At 47.3% G+C, this 19,100-nt stretch overlaps 1 protein-coding gene across 5 annotated transcripts in view; it reads right to left on the minus strand.

Moving 5' to 3' along the window:
* Positions 1 to 19,100, minus strand: part of ZZEF1 (zinc finger ZZ-type and EF-hand domain containing 1) — a 115,535-nt gene that overhangs the window by 19,669 nt on the left and 76,766 nt on the right. For all 5 annotated transcript variants that reach the window (XM_047832754.1, XM_047832752.1, XM_047832753.1 and 2 more), the window contains exons 35-42: positions 18,312 to 18,477; positions 17,496 to 17,758; positions 16,448 to 16,608; positions 13,415 to 13,544; positions 11,989 to 12,128; positions 11,178 to 11,455; positions 10,355 to 10,529; positions 9,667 to 9,799 (exon numbers count right to left, since the gene is read on the minus strand). In XM_047832754.1, coding sequence (XP_047688710.1) covers positions 9,667 to 9,799; positions 10,355 to 10,529; positions 11,178 to 11,455; positions 11,989 to 12,128; positions 13,415 to 13,544; positions 16,448 to 16,608; positions 17,496 to 17,758; positions 18,312 to 18,477 — 1,446 coding nt within the window. The remainder of the gene's footprint in view (positions 1 to 9,666; positions 9,800 to 10,354; positions 10,530 to 11,177; positions 11,456 to 11,988; positions 12,129 to 13,414; positions 13,545 to 16,447; positions 16,609 to 17,495; positions 17,759 to 18,311; positions 18,478 to 19,100) is intronic.

Here is a 19,100-nt window from a genome sequence, read left to right on the forward strand (position 1 = left end):
ATATTTCTTTGGCTTGGTAGGACAAACCAAAACAAAAATTCTGTAGCAGCAGACCTGACGTTCAAGAAATGTTGTTTTCAGGCCAAAGAAAAATGATACCAGATAGATACCCAAACCTACACAAAGGAATGAACAGCACCAGAGATGGTAAATGCATATGTAAATAAATATAAAAGATATTATTTTCTCATTTTATTAACAACTTTTTTTAATGTTTATTTTTGAGAGAGAGAGAAAGAGAGAAAGAGAGAGAGAGAGAGAGAGAGAGACAGACAGAGAGAGACAGAGAGACAGAGAGGGCACGAGGGAGGGAGGAGCAGAGAGAGGGGGGACAGAGATCCAAAGCAGGCTCAGTGCTGACAGCAGGGAGCTCAATGGGGGGCTTGAACTCATGAACCAAACCATGAGGTCATGACCTGAGCTCAAGTCAGACGCTTAACTGACTGAGCCACCCAGGTGCTGCAAATAACCTATAGCAAACTCTGGAATAACCAGTGAAAAAATTAACAGATAGTTAAAAGCCAATTCTGAAAATAAGATGGAGTCATTAAGAAACAAAAACAAAAACAAAAATCCTCAATCCAAAATAAGGCAGAGAAGTGGGGGGAAAAAAGGAACAACAAATGAGACAAATATAAAACAATCAAGAAAATAGTAGATTTAAACTCAATCATCTTGATAACTACATTAAATGTAAATCATCTAAACATCCCAATTAAAAAACAGAGATTGGATTCTAGTCAAGATGGCGGCGTAGGAGGACGCTGGGCTCACCGCACGTCCTGCTGATCACTTAGATTCCACCTACACCTGCCTAAATAACCCAGAAAACCACCAGAGGATTAGCAGAACGGAGTCCCCGGAGCCAAGCGCAGACGAGAGGCCCACGGAAGAGGGTAGGAAGGGCGGCGAGGCGGTGCGCGCTCCACGGACTGGCGGGAGGGAGCCGGGGCGGAGGGGCGGCTCGCCAGCCAGAGTCCCCGAGTCTGGCTTGCAAAAGCGGAGGGGCCGGGCGGACTGTGTTCCAACAGCAAGCGCGACTTAGCGTCTGGGAGGACATAAGTTAGCAGCTCTCCTCGGAAAGCGGGAAGGCTGGAGGACAAAGGGAGGGAGAGCTGCTGAGCCCCCGGACGACAGAGCTCAGTTTGGCGGGGAACAAAGGCGCTCGCCAGTGCCATCTCCCCCGCCCATCCCCCAGCCAAAATCCCAAAGGGAACCAGTTCCTGCCAGGGAACTTGCTCCCTCCGCGCAAACACCCAACTCTGTGCTTCTGCGGAGCCAAACCTCCGGCAGCGGATCTGACTCCCTCCCGCTGCCACAGGGCCCCTCCTGAAGTGGATCACCTAAGGAGAAGCGAGCTAAGCCTGCCCCTCCTGCCCCCGTGCACCTTGCCTACCCACCCCAGCTAATACGCCAGATCCCCAGCATCACAAGCCTGGCAGGGTGCAAGTAGCCCAGACGGGCCACACCACCCCACAGTGAATCCCGCCCCTAGGAGAGGGGAAGAGAAGGCACACACCAGTCTGACTGTGGCCCCAGTGGTGGACTGGGCGCAGACATCAGGTCTGACTGCGGCCCCGCCCACCCACTCCAGTTATACACCACAGCACAGGGGAAGTGCCCTGCAGGTCCTCACCACGCCAGGGACTATCCAAAATGACCAAGCGGAAGAATTCCCCTCAGAAGAATCTCCAGGAAATAACAACAGCTAATGAGCTGATCAAAAAGGATTTAAATAATATAACAGAAAGTGAATTTAGAATAATAGTCATAAAATTAATCGCTGGGCTTGAAAACAGTATACAGGACAGCAGAGAATCTCTTGCTACAGAGATCAAGGGACTAAGGAACAGTCACGAGGAGCTGAAAAACGCTTTAAATGAAATGCAAAACAAAATGGAAACCACCACGGCTCGGATTGAAGAGGCAGAGGAGAGAATAGGTGAACTAGAAGATAAAGTTATGGAAAAAGAGGAAGCTGAGAAAAAGAGAGATAAAAAAATCCAGGAGTATGAGGAGAAAATTAGAGAGCTAAGTGATACACTAAAAAGAAATAATATACGCATAATTGGTATCCCAGAGGAGGAAGAGAGAGGGAAAGGTGCTGAAGGGGTACCTGAAGAAATAATAGCTGAGAACTTCCCTGAACTGGGGAAGGAAAAAGGCATTGAAATCCAAGAGGCACAGAGAACTCCCTTCAGACGTAACTTGAATCGATCTTCTGCACGTCATATCATAGTGAAACGGGCAAAATACAAGGATAAAGAGAAAATTCTGAAAGCAGCAAGGGGTAAACGTGTCCTCACATATAAAGGGAGACCTCTAAGACTCGTGACTGATCTCTCTTTTGAAACTTGGCAGGCCAGAAAGAATTGGCACGAGATTTTCAGGGTGCTAGACAGAAAAAATATGCAGCCGAGAATCCTTTATCCAGCAAGTCTGTCATTTAGAATAGAAGGAGAGATAAAGGTCTTCCCAAACAAACAAAAACTGAAGGAATTTGTCACCACTAAACCAGCCCTACAAGAGATCCTAAGGGGGACCCTGTGAGACAAAGTACCAGAGGCATCACTACAAGCATAAAACATACAGACATCACAATGACTCTAAACCCGTATCTTTCTATAATAACACTGAATGTAAATGGATTAAATGCGCCAACCAAAAGACATAGGGTATCAGAATGGATAAAAAAACAAGACCCATCTATTTGCTGTCTACAAGAGACTCATTTTAGACCTGAGGACACCGTTAGAATGAGAGTGAGAGGATGGAGAACTATTTATCATGCGACTGGAAGCCAAAAGAAAGCTGGAGTAGCCATACTTATATCAGGCAAACTAGACTTTAAATTAAAGGCTGTAACAAGAGATGAAGAAGGACATTATATAATGGTTACAGGGTCTATCCATCAGGAAGAGCTAACAATTATAAATGTCTATGCGCCGAATACTGGAGCCCCCAAATATATAAAACAATTACTCATAAACATAAGCAACCTTATTGATAAGAATGTGGTAATTGCAGGGGACTTTAACACCCCACTTACAGAAATGGACAGATCATCTAGACACACGGTCAATAAAGAAACAAGGGCCCTGAATGAGACATTGGATCAGATGGACTTGACAGATATATTTAGAACTCTGCATCCCAAAGCAACAGAATATACTTTCTTCTCGAGTGCACATGGAACATTCTCCAAGATAGATCACATACTGGGTCACAAAACAGCCCTTCATAAGTTTACAAGAATTGAAATTATACCATGCATACTTTCAGACCACAATGCTATGAAGCTTGAAATCAACCACAAGAAAAACTCTGGAAAACCTCCAAAAGCATGGAGGTTAAAGAACACCCTACTAACGAATGAGTGGGTCAACCAGGCAATTAGAGAAGAAATTAAAAAATATATGGAAACAAACGAAAATGAAAATACAACAATCCAAACGCTTTGGGACGCAGCGAAGGCAGTCCTGAGAGGAAAATACATTGCAATCCAGGCCTATCTCAAGAAACAAGAAAAATCCCAAATACAAAATCTAACAGCACACCTAAAGGAACTAGAAGCAGAACAGCAAAGGCAGCCTAAGCCCAGCAGAAGAAGAGAAATAATAAAGATCAGAGCAGAAATAAACAATATAGAATCTAAAAAAACTGTAGAGCAGATCAATGAAACCAAGAGTTGGTTTTTTGAAAAAATAAACAAAATTGACAAACCTTTAGCCAGGCTTCTCAAAAAGAAAAGGGAGATGACCCAAATAGATAAAATCATGAATGAAAATGGAATTATTACAACCAATCCCTCAGAGATACAAATAATTATCAGGGAATACTATGAAAAATTATATGCCAACAAACTGGAAAACCTGGAAGAAATGGACAAATTCCTGAACACCCACACACTTCCAAAACTCAATCAGGAGGAAATAGAAAGCTTGAACAGACCCATAACCAGCGAAGAAATTGAATCGGTTATCAAAAATCTCCCAACAAATAAGAGTCCAGGACCAGATGGCTTCCCAGGGGAGTTCTACCAGACATTTAAAGCAGAGATAATACCTATCCTTCTCAAGCTATTCCAAGAAATAGAAAGGGAAGGAAAACTTCCAGACTCATTCTATGAAGCCAGTATTACTTTGATTCCTAAACCAGACAGAGACCCAGTAAAAAAAGAGAACTACAGGCCAATATCCCTGATGAATATGGATGCAAAAATTCTCAATAAGATACTAGCAAATCGAATTCAACGGCATATAAAAAGAATTATTCACCATGATCAAGTGGGATTCATTCCTGGGATGCAGGGCTGGTTCAACATTCGCAAATCAATCAACGTGATACATCACATTAACAAAAAAAAAAAAGATAAGAACCATATGATCCTGTCAATCGATGCAGAAAAGGCCTTTGACAAAATCCAGCACCCTTTCTTAATAAAAACCCTTGAGAAAGTCGGGATAGAAGGAACATACTTAAACATCATCAAAGCCATTTATGAAAAGCCCACAGCTAACATCATCCTCAACGGGGAAAAACTGAGAGCTTTTTCCCTGAGATCAGGAACACGACAGGGATGCCCACTCTCACCGCTGTTGTTTTTTTTTTTAACTTTTTTTTTTTTTTTCAACGTTTATTTATTTTTGGGACAGAGAGAGACAGAGCATGCATGGGCGAGGGGCAGAGAGAGAGGGAGACACAGAATCGGAAACAGGCTCCAGGCTCTGAGCCATCAGCCCAGAGCCCGACGCGGGGCTCGAACTCACAGACCGCGAGATCGTGACCTGGCTGAAGTCGGACGCTTAACCGACTGCGCCACCCAGGCGCCCCATCACCGCTGTTGTTTAACATAGTGCTGGAAGTTCTAGCATCAGCAATCAGACAACAAAAGGAAATCAAAGGCATCAAAATTGGCAAAGATGAAGTCAAGCTTTCGCTTTTTGCAGATGACATGATATTATACATGGAAAATCCGATAGACTCCACCAAAAGTCTGCTAGAACTGATACAGGAATTCAGCAAAGTTGCAGGATACAAAATCAATGTACAGAAATCAGTTGCATTCTTATACACTAACAATGAAGCAACAGAAAGACAAATAAAGAAACTGATCCCATTCACAACTGCACCAAGAAGCATAAAATACCTAGGAATAAATCTAACCAAAGATGTAAAGGATCTGTATGCTGAAAACTATAGAAAGCCTATGAAGGTAATTGAAGAAGATTTAAAGAAATGGAAAGACATTCCCTGCTCATGGATTGGAAAAATAAATATTGTCAAAATGTCAATACTACCCAAAGCTATCTACACATTCAATGCAATCCCAATCAAAATTGCACCAGCATTCTTCTCGAAACTGGAACAAGCAATCCTAAAATTCATACGGAACCACAAAAGGCCCTGAATAGCCAAAGGAATTTTGAAGAAGAAGACCAAAGCAGGAGGCATCACAATCCCAGACTTTAGCCTCTACTACAAAGCTGTCATCATCAAGACAGCATGGTATTGGCACAAAAACAGACACATAGACCAATGGAATAGAATAGAAACTCCAGAACTAGACCCACAAACGTATGACCAACTCATCTTTGACAAAGCAGGAAAGCACATCCAATGGAAAAAAGACAGCCTCTTTAACAAATGGTGCTGGGAGAACTGGACAGCAACATGCAGAAGGTTGAAACTAGACCACTTTCTCACACCATTCACAAAAATAAACTCAAAATGGATAAAGGACCTAAATGTGAGACAGGAAACCATCAAAACCTTAGAGGAGAAAGCAGGAAAAGACCTCTCTGACCTCAGCCGTAGCAATCTCTTACTCGACACATCCCCAAAGGCAAGGCAATTAAAAGCAAAAGTGAATTACTGGGACCTTATGAAGATAAAAAGCTTCTGCACAGCAAAGGAAACAACCAACAAAACTAAAAGGCAACCAACGGAATGGGAAAAGATATTCGCAAATGACATATCGGACAAAGGGCTAGTATCCAAAATCTATAAAGAGCTCACCAAACTCCACACCCGAAAAACAAATAACCCAGTGAAGAAATGGGCAGAAAACATGAATAGACACTTCTCTAAAGAAGACATCCGGATGGCCAACAGGCACATGAGAAGATGTTCAGCGTCGCTCCTTATCAGGGAAATACAAATCAAAACCACACTCAGGTATCACCTCACGCCAGTCAGAGTGGCCAAAATGAACAAATCAGGAGACTATAGATGCTGGAGAGGATGTGGAGAAACGGGAACCCTCTTGCACTGTTGGTGGGAATGCAAATTGGTGCAGCCGCTCTGGAAAGCAGTGTGGAGGTTCCTCAGAAAATTAAAAATAGACCTACCCTATGACCCAGCAATAGCACTGCTAGGAATTTATCCAAGGGATACAGGAGTACTGATGCATAGGGCCACTTGTACCCCAATGTTCATAGCAGCACTCTCAACAATAGCCAAATTATGGAAAGAGCCTAAATGTCCATCAACTGATGAATGGATAAAGAAATTGTGGTTTATATACACAATGGAATTCTACGTGGCAATGAGAAAAAATGAAATATGGCCTTTTGTAGCAACGTGGATGGAACTGGAGAGTGTGATGCTAAGTGAAATAAGCCATACAGAGAAAGACAGATACCATATGGTTTCATTCTTATGTGGATCCTGAGAAACTTAACAAGAACCCATGGGGGAGGGGAAGGAAAAAAAAAAAAAAAAAAGAGGTTAGAGTGGGAGAGAGCCAAAGCATAAGAGACTCTTAAAAACTGAGAACAAACTGAGGGTTGATGGGGGGTGGGAGGGAGGGGAGGGTGGGTGATGGGTATTGAGGAGGGCACCTTTTGGGATGAGCACTGGGTGTTGTATGGAAACCAATTTGTCAATAAATTTCATATAAAAAAAAAAAAAAGAGGGATTACCAAACCCAATAGATATAGTAGGATCTACTTTTAAAAATCGGCAGAGTAAGAAATAAGAATGGTGACCACTATCCTGGAATCACTGCTCTAATCCCAAATAATTTAAAACCATGTTGCAAAATGAAGAACTGAACAGAAAGCTGTTCCTTCTTAAGCGTATTTTCATAATAAATACTATGTGATCCTGAAAAAACAAAAACAAAAAACAGAGATTGTCAGAGTGTATTAAAAAGAAAATTCTACTACATGCTATCTACAAGAAATCCACTAAATGTATAGACACAGGCAGGTTAAGTGAGAGGATGGGACATACACACCAAGCAAATGTTTTGAATAAAACAAAAGCTAGAGAGGCTACATCAACATTAAAGTCAATTTCTGAACAAGGAATATTAGAGATGAAAAGGGGAGATTTCATGGGGCACCTGGGTGGCTTAGCCAGTTAAGCTTCTAACTTTGGCTCCATGGCTCATGGGTTCGAGCCCCACATTGGGCTCTGTGCTGACAGCTCAGAGCCTGGAGCCTGCTTCAGATTCTGTGTCTCCCTCTCTCTCTGCCCCTCTCCTGCTCACGCTCTGTCTCTCTCCCCTTCAAAAATAAGATAATGAAAAAATTTTTCAAAAAAAGGGACATTTCGTACTGAATTGAGAAACAGACATATACACAATTACAGTTGGAGACCTTAACATTCCTCTCAGTAATCATTAGAACAGACAGAAATTCAGTAAGAGCATGGAAGGCTTGAACAACATTATCAACTAACTTCACTTAAAAAAGACGTCTACAGAACAGCATAGGTTTCTCTTCAAGTGCACATGGAACCTGATTCAAAACAGATCAAATTCAGGACCGTAAAACAAGTTTCAATAATCTTAACAGGACTGAAATAATTCAAAGTATGTTCGCTGATGCCAGGAGAATTAAACTTGAAATCAATACCAAAGATTTCTGGAATATCCCCCAAATATTTGTAAATTCAACAATAAGTTCTTAAACAATCCATAAATAAACACTCATAAGATAAATAGAAAATATTCTATTGTAATGGCCTGAACAAAAATAATATAAATTATATAAAAAAAAATATGGATGCAGCTAACGCTATACCTAGAGGAAAATTCATAGCATTTACAACGCTGCTACCAAAAAATAACAAAAATTTCTAATCAGTGATTTAGGCTTCCACCCTAAGAAATTAAAGAAAGAAAAAAAAAAATTAGAGCAAGAAAAAAAAGTAGCAATTTAAACCCGAAGAAGTAGGAAATTAATGACAAAGACAAATCAATGAAGCAGAAAACAGAAAAATAACAACAAAAAAATCAACGAAACCAAAAGTTAGTCCTTTGCAAAGATCAAATAACATCGATCAAGCTCTGACGAGACACTGTAGGAAACAAACAAGAGAAGACACAAGTTATCAAAATCAGGAGTGAGAGAAGTCAGCTGTGCCAGATGAAGGGCAATTAGAGACCTCAATTTATTCCCTCGATAAATGGAGAGGTATACAGTACTCATGGGTCATGTTAAGATGTCAGTTCTCCCTAAACGGATATGCAGATTCAGCGGTTATTTAAGAGAAACTAACAAGTTGAACCTAAAATTTATACAGAAAGGCAAAGGAACTATACTACCCGGAGCAATGCTGACAAAAGAATAACAAAGCCGGAGGACCTGATTTCGAGGCTTAGCATAAATCTACAATAGTCATGAGAATGCGGTATTCGAGTAAGGCCGGATACGTAGATTAATGGAATAGGACAGAACCGATAAATGGACACACACACACACACACACACACACACACACACACACACGGGTGTCAACTAATCTCCAACAAAGGTGTCAGAATAATTCAATGGAAAGAAGTCTGTTAAACAAATGGTCCTAAAACAACTGGATGCTGATATGCAAAAAAGAAAAACAAAGGAGAAAGAAAGAGAACCTTGACCTTTACCTCACACCACACACAAAAGCACAGCCAGGGCCTGATGCTGAAGCTGAACGAGAAAGCACATTACTTCAGAAGCAGAACTGGGCACACAGTGGTTACAATACTCCAGAGTTCGCAAGCTGTTTAGGGTTTGGCAAACTAAGTCAAAGGTGACTCGTGATATACTTCCACTCTTCTACCGATGGAGCAAAATGGAAAGCGACCTGAATGTCAACATACTTATTCAAAGTTATTTCACACTCATTTAGACATCTGACTCCACAATCTATTTAAATTACCCACTAGAAAAGCAAGAACACTGGCAAATGGAAAAATTACATGTTCAGAACCTAAATGTGTCCCACCAAAAGCACAGAGCCATATCTACAAAATAACAGCATGGCAAGGGCCTTCAAATTTACCCTAATTTGGGGCGCCTGGGTGGTTCAGTCAGTTAAGTGCCTGACTCGATTCCGGCTCAGGTCATGATCTCACAGTTTCGTGAGTTCGAGCCCCGTGTCAGCTCTGCACTCCAATCATGCACAGCCTGCTTAGGATTCTCTCTCTCTGCTTCTCTCCTACTTGCATTCTCTCTGTCTCTCTCAAATAAAATAAACAGACTTAAAAATTTTTTTACCCTAACTCAACCACATCTCTTCAGAGATGAAGAAAAAGAAGCTCAGAGACTCACAACTTGTTTTTTAAAAAAAACCATAGGCAAGGGTAAGAACCAAGGTATCTCTACGCATTTCAGAGTACACAGAGGTTGGACAACTTCCTTTCATTCTTAGAAAAAGCAATTACGCTTGGCACCTGTTTTCCTTTTCCGGGTTTTGACATCGACGACGACAGCCCTGTTCTTCTCAGTGAAGTGCTTCAGGATGATCACGTCATGGGGCTCATTGGCATTATCCACATACACACAGCGAGTTCCCACACAGAGGACCTAGAGCAGGACAGAGACCAAGAGGCAACTCAGAAGGACACGGAGACAGGAACAGGCCCACAGCCCAACACCAGCCCCACCCCCGCCTCCCTACTGGTGCCCCGGACGCCAGCAAGTCCTCAAGGATGGGCTCTCCTACACCAGCAAGTCCTCAAGGACGGGCTTCCTACGTCCAGGGCCCGGCACAGAAGTGGTTTACATGCTTGCTGGAGGAAGTCACGTTTCACAGTCCCCTTTGTCCCAACCAACTGCAAGCCGTGAGGCTCAGAAAGATCAAGGTCAGTGCCCACCCGAGAGACAGCTACCCTGAGGTTCTGTGTAACTTCACCCATGAGTTACCTGCTAGTCAAAGCCAGCTACTGGCTAACAAGTGAGTCAAATGCCTAACCTGTTAAAAATGCAGGACAGACCATCCCATAATCTTGAAAACCCAGCAATCCTGTACATGCAAATCATATACCTGAAGGGAGGAAACTCCCCAAGACACATGCTGCAGAGACCCTGCCGTGCGGGCGGAGAGTGGGAAGACGTGGCCCAGCCTCCAAAGAGGCGTACCTGGGGGATGCCAACCAGCACAAGCAGGGTGAAGATGTTGGTGTGCTTCAGCTGGAACGGCAGCTGCTTGATGCAGTGGTCCGTGAAGGTGGCGATGACGTCACGCCACAGGGGGGCACCGCTGAGGGACCGCAGGATCTCCGCCATGGAGCAGGCCCAGTCCAAGCCCACCCGGCTGGAAGGCGAGAGCTCCATTAGGTGGTGCAGGCTCTAAAGTCAACTCAGCAGAGCTCACGACACTCTGCGGCAGGTGCAGCCGCCTGCCCGAGAGCCACCCGCCCGTTAGTTTAAGCGACCCGAACGACCCCTCTGTTACCTACACGCTCAGCCTACGGCTACGTTTAAAAAAAACTCTGTAAAAACAGTCACACGTCCAAGTGCACTTGTGCACTCACATTCACACACAGAAAAAAAGAGCTCAGAAGGAAATATATTGAAACAGTAGCAGGTGCATTAAGACGGTGCGGCTGGGGTGATTTTTCCTCCTTTTCTGTTTTCCAAATTTGGAATTGTGACTGTTACTTTTACAGTAAAAACTGACCTATTTGCTTCAACCTCCAAGCCCACACTTACTGCTGCCAGGGAAAAACCACCAGAATGTATACATCATCAGAAAGTTGAATCAGCAGACAGCGCCCCGACCACACAGCTGTTTTAATGTGGGTTTTAAGGACAATTTGAATGTCAGGTGACACTATTTCTAATCAAACTCATTTTATTCTCACAAGAGATGCCTGGACAACAGCACACGGGAGTGAATCGAGGGCCGGACCACGGACTTAAGGAAATGGACAGCAAGGTGGGACAGGGTGCGGGGGGCTACCTGTCCAGACACACGGCTCCCAGGCTGAAGAGCAGGTGGGTGGTCTTCCAGCCATCTGGCACGACGGAACTGTCCCCCGCTGCAAACAAGGTGTGCTTGGCGGAGAGGACCTTCACCACGGCAGCATCCACCTCTGCTGGTAAAAGGCGGGTGATTAACTGGCCGAGAAGACCCAGCGTGAGGTGGTAGGTTTCGTTCAGGTGGCCTGCGTTCGAGATGACAACCTGAAACATGAGTGGGAGGGCACGCTCCAGGTCTATCACGGGGACCGCGGGGTCCTGCCAAGAGAAGGAGAAACACCTACTCAACACGGAGCCCGTGTAACCTCATCAACTGCACACCGTACCCCTCACGTCCTAGGTACACCTGGCTAGCACACAGGGGCCATGCGGTATCTTCCCTCAACAGCTACGCACAATCAGGCGAGAAAAGACATTCTCAGGTACCATCTTTTTTCTTTTTTTTTTTTTAAGTTTATTTATTTATTTTGAGAGAGAGAGAGAGCACGAGAGCACCAGTGGGGGAAGGGCAGAGAGAGAAGGGGACAGAAGATCCAAAGAGGGCTCTGTGCTGATGGCAGTTAACCCGACGCGTGGGGCTGCAACTCACGAACTGTGAGATCACGAGCCCAGCCAAAGTTGGATGCTTAACTGACTGAGCCACCAAATACCCCTTCAGGTATCCTCTTAGAATCCCACTTCGAACTTATTATGCTACTCTCAGGGACACACAGATGACTGCTAGTAACAGGTGGTCTCTCCCACAAAACTACCACCCCTCTTCCAGAAAAGAAAGTACCACTGTCTCTTACCAACTTTAAGGGAGGTAACATGGCTGCTAGTAATCCCAAGATCCTCTTCTGGGAACACTCGGCAAACACCTGCTCCGGGCTGGGAGTAACTGCCTTTTCCTCGATGGGCTTCTGAGAGGACACGACTGAAGTGTCAGCATCTGAGTTGTAAAACATCAAACTTTCAGGTCTTGCCAGGTTCTGTGCACGTACAAGCAGCAAGTAAGCTGCTGCACCGTCCCTGAGCCGAAAGAGAACGAAACTTGGACTTTGCTGAACACTCAAGGGGGCCCCCCCGACTGCCCTCCTAAAACACAGGGCACCCAGCCTCTGCAGTCGCCGTTCCCCTGACCCTGCTAGTCTGTGCTCATGCTAACTGGTTACCTTTCAACAAACCCAATCGCTGGTATTTATTATGTCTTCCCTTCTAGATTTTTACTGTCCTTCAGTGATGCATCACAGGTACCCAGAAATGTTTCTCGAGCATAGCAGGTGCCCAGAGGACGCTTGATGGATGAATACTCTGTATGTGGACCGGGACGCTGGCACTTGTGCAGACCAAAGAGGGCCTGGGCCAATGAGGAGTGTCAGCCGGCTGCACCGCGAAGACGCCCATCAGCCCCTGCTGAGGGCCGGCCCCATGGACGGGGCAGGATGCCCGGTGCCCACTCCTGCCTCCATCACGGAGCAGGCCAGGGAGACACTCGCTGCCCCCTCCCCCCCTTGGGGCCGCCCCGACAAGGAGGCTCTGCAGCCCAGAGCACGCACCTCCATCTCTGGGCTCATCAATCTTCTGGGAACGCAGCTCCGACCCTGTTGCTGCCAGCCCCGGGCAGTCGGCCGAGGCCCTCCTCAGTAGAGGACACAGCAACCCCTAGGGCTCTCCTCCACCCACGCCCGTCTGCCGGCGGGACGCTCCCCTCCAGTCGCCTGGCGGCTCCCACTCTGGGGCCTGATCTGCTACTGTCCCGCCTGCCCTCCAAGTCTCTCCCCACAGCAGGTCCTAGCACGGCTGAGGTCCCTCGCAGCCTGACCTTTACAAGGCTTCCTGTGGATACGGTCGTTCCGGTTAGACACCGGTCGCCACCGCTCACACCTCTGTTCTGGACAGAGCCACGTCTCACTTCCAATTACAGTCACCGCACCGTGCTCGACACCCTCCCAGACTGCAAGCACCGTGGCAGGGACCCGCGTGTCTGTCTGACTTGGTCTCTGTCGCACCCCCACAGTCTAGCACAGGGCTTGGCACACGGAAGGCCCTCCGTAATTAGGGAATAACAAAGGAGGAAAGCAGGCAAAGTGTTAGCAGTACCATCCAATACAAAATGAGAAACCGTGCGCCCTTGGTTGCTAGCCAGTTTGAAACCGTGTGCAACAAACAGCCGAGGGATGGGTCTGTGTGCATTTCAGATAAAAGAGATCAAGGTCGTGATCGAAGAATCTTCACCTGGAAGCCCTGCAGGGGAGTCTGAAACTTGAGTCTGGCGTGCGGGATCCTTCATTAAAGATGCACCTTCGTCCTCCTTACTCCTCTGCTTGCAGTCGAAAGGCCTGACCTTGTGACCATCTCTCTTTCCCTGAAAACAAAACGCAAAAGAATGAAGGTTTCTTATAATAGAAGTTTACTCATTTGGGGTGCCTGGGCGGCTCAGATGATTGAGTGTCCGTCTGACTCTTGATTTCAGCTCAGGTCACGATCTCACGGTTGTGGTACTGATCCCCGTGTTGGGCTCTGTGCTGTGTGTGCAGCCTGCTTGGGATCCTCTCTCTCTGTGTCTCCCTCTGCCCCTCCCCTGCTTCAAAAAATTTTTTTTAAGTTTGCTCATTAATGTTGTAATACGATTCAATTTTTAAAATCATTAGCCAGTCTTTATGGACTGAAATACTTTTGAATTCCTTAATAAAATGTGCCTCATTTCTGACGATAAATCTGTGCTCTAAGTAAGACAGCCATCACTGCAACCCATCCCCCAAACGTCTCCCAAATGCCCTTGCATCAGAGCCCACAGTTCCATTAGCAATGGCCATAGTACAAACCTCGAGTACATTCTACTTAGCTTTCTTTGTAAGTTTATTTTTATGTATTTTGAGAGAGAGATAGAGAACAAGTGTGTGTGTGGGGGGGTGGTGGTCAGAGAGGGAAGAAGGCAGAATCCCAGACTCCACGCCATCAGCAGAGTCTGACTCAGGCCTCAATCTCACGAACCGTGAGATCATGACCTGAGCTGAAGTCAAGAGTCGGATGCTTAACCATCCGAGCCACTCAGGTGCCCCCATCCTACTTAGCTTTTAGAAGCCACTTACAGAAAGTCCTTCTCTTGGGAAAAAGAAAAAAAGAAAGTGTCCTTCTAGAGCACTGAGCTTACATTTCTGAGATTTTTATTTTGGCAAGGAGCCCTGTTAAGGGGGCTCTTGCTGGAGCCGCGAGGCTTTCCTGGGCTCAAGAGTCAGGCAGTGAGCTGCCTAGATCGGTAGGATGACAGCCCTCGACCGGTGTTTCCTTAGGCCTTTTCCCCTGGGCCAGGGAAAGCCTCTAAGAAGAGCCTGAAACACCTTTCTGCAACAAAAATTAAGGAAGTGCTCAAAGAAGAAGACACATCAGAAGGATAGAGAGGCCAGCAGGAAGGCGCTTCCACGGGCCAAACATGGGACAATCTGAGCATCAAGACGTGTAATGGAAAGTAATATATTTCATACATTTTATTTTATTTAAAATTTTTTTTAATGTTTATTATTTCAGAGAGAGAGAGAGAGAGAGACAGAGAGCAAGCAGGGAAGGGATAGAGAGAGAGAGAGGGAGACACAGAATATGAAGCAGGCTCCAGGCTCCGAGCTGTCAGCCCAGAGCCCGACGCGGGGCTCGAACCCACAGACTGTGAGATCATGACGTGAGCCGAAGTCGGACGCCCAACCGACGGAGCCACCCAGGCGCCACTGCTTTGAACTTTTTGAGGAGCCTCCGTACTGCGCTCCAGAGCGGCTCCACCAGCTCGCACTCCCAACAAATAGTCTCCGTGTCACCACAGCAGCACTGAGGTGTAGTGACTACTGTGTGGGAGTAGAGCCTCTCGCGTCCGGCCCGTATTCGCGCCCTTACCTGCAGGGTGGCATTGTGGGTGAGCAGCGTCGTGTGCCTGCATCTCACAGACAGAAACCGAAGCACAGCGATGCCGAATTAACGCACACCAGCCGCACAGTAGTAAGTGTGCAGGCCGCGGCTGGAAACCCATTCGGCTTGGGTCGGCTGCCCAACCAACTGAGCCACCCAGGCGCCCCTAGATTTTATTTTTAAGTAAGCTCTACACCCAACGTGGGGCTTGAATATACAACCCTGAGATCAATGATCACACGCTCTACGGACTGAGCTGGCTAGGTGCCCCCAAAATAACAGCATTTAATCCACTGAGTAAAAAAAATTCATCTAGGCCATTCTGATGCAAATAAAGGAAGAGGAGGATACACAGGGAGCAGAGAGCTCAAGGCAGCCTGTCCTGAGATGCCAGGAGCTCACAGGAAGACAGAACTGCCCCAGGCTCAGGGTGGAGGCTATCCCTGCTGACAACGTCCCCTCTGCCCCACCACCATCTGTGGGTGGTTGACATGCTGCCCAGAGATTTGTGGTCAGAAACGTCAGCACGTCAGAGACTGGTCGGAAGCTTGTGTCGCCTGTCTTGTGCTGGCTCCCTGGCTGAGTGAAGCTGACAAAACTCTGAAGTTTTCACCAGCCATCTTTACTTTCGTCTTCCTCTAAAGGACAATGGGATCACGGTGAGCCACAACCATCAAACGGGGGGTCCCTGAACTGGTGAGCCATGACAGAGAGGACAGAAACATGAGCAGCTCCCGAGGCAAAGTCAAGGGCACTCCCGGCACCAACTCAAGCTTCGGAGGCAGCATCACAGAAGGTATGTGGTGCTTTTCCACAAAACCACCCTTCGGATCGCAATCACTGGCTCCAAGTGAGTCCAGAAAGCCTTCCCCTCTACTTAGACAGACGTTCGCGAACCACTGTGTCTACCTGGCACACAGAGAGCACATCGTGTTCCCTGCCTGCGGGCCGACTGTGAACACCGCTTCCTATGCACAGGGCTCGCCACGGGCAGGAACAAGTCCCTTTCGGTGCGTAACCTTCCGGCCTCGGGACCCCGCCAGAGCAGGCGACAGGAGCCGTTAACACTGACACAGAAAGTACTGTGAACACAGTTTCCAGCACTTTACGCACATCAGCTCACCGTGTCATGTGTGCAAATGCTCAGAACAACCCTAGGAAGCAGGTATTACTATTCTCACCCCGCTTCACAGACGACAAAGTGGAGGACACGTGGTGGTAACATGCCCAGGATCGGACAGGGCAGGGGCCGGAACCCGGGACACCTGGGTCAAGAGCTTTCTGCGGCCTTAACGTCTCTGTTCTGCTCCCTGCTCAGAACGGCTCCCCCTCTCGACCCGACATGGTGCACAGTAACGAACTGTGACGTACAGTGTCGTGCGGAGAAGGGCCAGTGTGTGACGGGCCCTCAGCGACCCGGACCGCTCTCTCCTCCTCCGGTGTGTGGGCGGGCACAGCGACGGGCGGGGCCTGACTTTGAGGACTAGCGTCACCATCTGGCAGTACCCCGAGAAGAGCTAGGGCTTTCAGACCTACGAGGGGAACAAATAAGGGAATGGTTACACATTTTACAACAAGGGTTAATTCCCGCAGGCGCCAACAGTCACTGCTCCTCTACGGAAGTAGACGGCCGGGCTCTCCACAGAGCAAACCAGAGCACGAAGCTCTCCGGCACCCACACCTGACCTCAGGCACCAAAAGCCTAAACAGTGACGAAGGCCTGTGCTTCACTAACAGCAGAAGACTGGAGACACAACAGGACTGTCTACCCAGGAAACCAATGCCCCACACAACTAGATTGCTAAACTCCCACCGGCAAACAGGTAACAAGACGGCTCCAAAGCACTGGTGTTGCCCCCCTGCCACCCAACACAGGTCTGATGTCCTCAGCGTTTTCTAGAAGAGGGAGTCCCTTACTGTGAAAGGACCGGAACGTGTCAGAAGTAACATTCACGCTATGTTCTCCTTAGCACTCCGCAGTCAAGTCAGAATCGTCTAGAGATTTTATGAGGCGAACGACTTTAATTACAAAGTGCTCTCATCCAGAACGCAGTCGCGTGAAGCGGATGTGTGCTCCGGGCTAAAAACTATTCCTTTGGCAAAGTTAAGTCTGGCAGATCCAAACACTAGATACTTCATCCACAGACAGTACGAGTTTCAACTGGTAGCTTTTGTGTCTTTTTTTTTTTTTTTTTCAACTTCGTGTAAATATTTTAGAGGCACTAAGTGCGTTTTAATGTGACAATCTTCCTCAAACGCATGTGAGAGTCTGGAATGAGCTCCACACCAGGGTGAGCGTCTCCCGTGCAAAAGTGGATTGGGTTGCCTCTAACCGAGCACAGCATTTCACTGCTAGTGAGGCTTTTCCTGCACAAGCGGCTGGGAGCTGGTCTGGTTTCGGTGCACGAGCGACAATCACCTTTTCCCTGGTGAGCCTTCATCAGACAGTCCCCCACAAGCTGCATGCACTGGCTGTGCAGGGCCGCGGCGCTGCTGCGGGCCCGGGAATCCAGCCTCTCACCGCCCGCATCCTCTGCGCTGGCCAGGTGGGTGCTATAGAGAGCCAGCGCGGCGAAGAGCAGCCAGGCGTAGTTGTGGATGTAAGGCTGGATGAGCCTCTGCCGGTCGCTGATCCGGATGGTCACCATCGGATGAGCCGTGACACTGTGGGTGGGCAGATGGCTGCAAAGAAGACACAATTACGGCCTACGGGCCTCTGTGAGGCTCGAATCGAGAAACAGGGCCTCAGCGGGGGTGCGTGCACCCCCCTCGGGGGGGTCACTGCTGGGCGTTGTGACCTCTAAGGCCGTGCTAACTGAAAGCATAAAGACAGGTACGAGCCCTCTCCCCAGGAAAATGAACCAACACAAACACTGTGATACCCTTTCAGGATTTCACACCCCCTCCCCCCCTCCCTGGCAAAAGACTCTCCAGGCAAACTAGCTGATGTAGAATTCCTTTTGTGACATTTGCGAAGTGTGGTATCATTTTGGTAACGTGAAAGCATGCTTATAATTTTTAGAATGGATGTGGAGTATGAACGAAGGAAATAATTTAAGATCAGTGATTTGTTTTAAAATACTTTAACAAAGAACAAAAGGGAATAAGCTAAGCACACATAGCAAAATCTCCCTAACTGTTAAATCTGGGTAATGGGTATGTGGGGATTCAGCGTACTGGTCTCTTTACTCGTAGGCACGTTTGGAATCTGTTAAAGAAAAAAAAGGAGGCATACCCATAGGAGTATTTCTTCGCCGCATAGCACCCGTAGCAAAGATCGAAGTCGTCACACACATTGCAATTCATCCTCCGGCCGATGATCAAACCCTGGCACTGGTCACAGGTAAACTCCATGCTGACCATCTCGTGGTCATCTCCGTGGCCCTCGGGCTTCACCCCACCTGGGGAAACAGCCGCGGGAGGCGGATCAGGCAAAGGGCTCTTACAAGGGCTAGTTTCCAAACACAAACCAATCTAGAAGCAGGGCTCTGCCGAGTTACGGCTCAGATGTCAGGAGTCATCAGGCTGTTCCGCCCAGTGGCTCCGAGCACATCAACAGTACGCTCAGCACAGAACTTCTTAGCCATGGTACCACGGATCAATCCCCCCCTTTCCCGGTGCCACACAGAGCCTGATCGAGTGTATTACAAATTCCCATTGTGACCACCACCTGGCAGAAACAAGACCGCGTACCCATCGGCGAGCTGTCTCCTGTGTGACCCCCTCCTCTGACAAACATGAAGCATCTACTGTGTATTCCCGTTAACAAGCACTGAGAAGTGTTCGGGTCTGTGCTCTCACTTTTTCGTTCCAGAATCACACAGGGAAAAAGACCCCACAATCTCAAACCCTGTGAGTGAGAAACAGCGTTTGCATCCCGTGGGTTTCCGTGCCCCATCGCACACCCTGTTCACCGCTCCTCACATCTGACCCCTTACTGCTCCCGCCACCACGAAGCTGGTCCAGGCAACAACCCCTGGTCATTGCTGAGACCGAGTCCCCAAGGGAAACTCCTATAAGGCCG

This window comes from Prionailurus viverrinus, chromosome E1 (genome assembly GCF_022837055.1).
Source record: "Prionailurus viverrinus isolate Anna chromosome E1, UM_Priviv_1.0, whole genome shotgun sequence".
Taxonomy (NCBI): domain Eukaryota; kingdom Metazoa; phylum Chordata; class Mammalia; order Carnivora; family Felidae; genus Prionailurus; species Prionailurus viverrinus.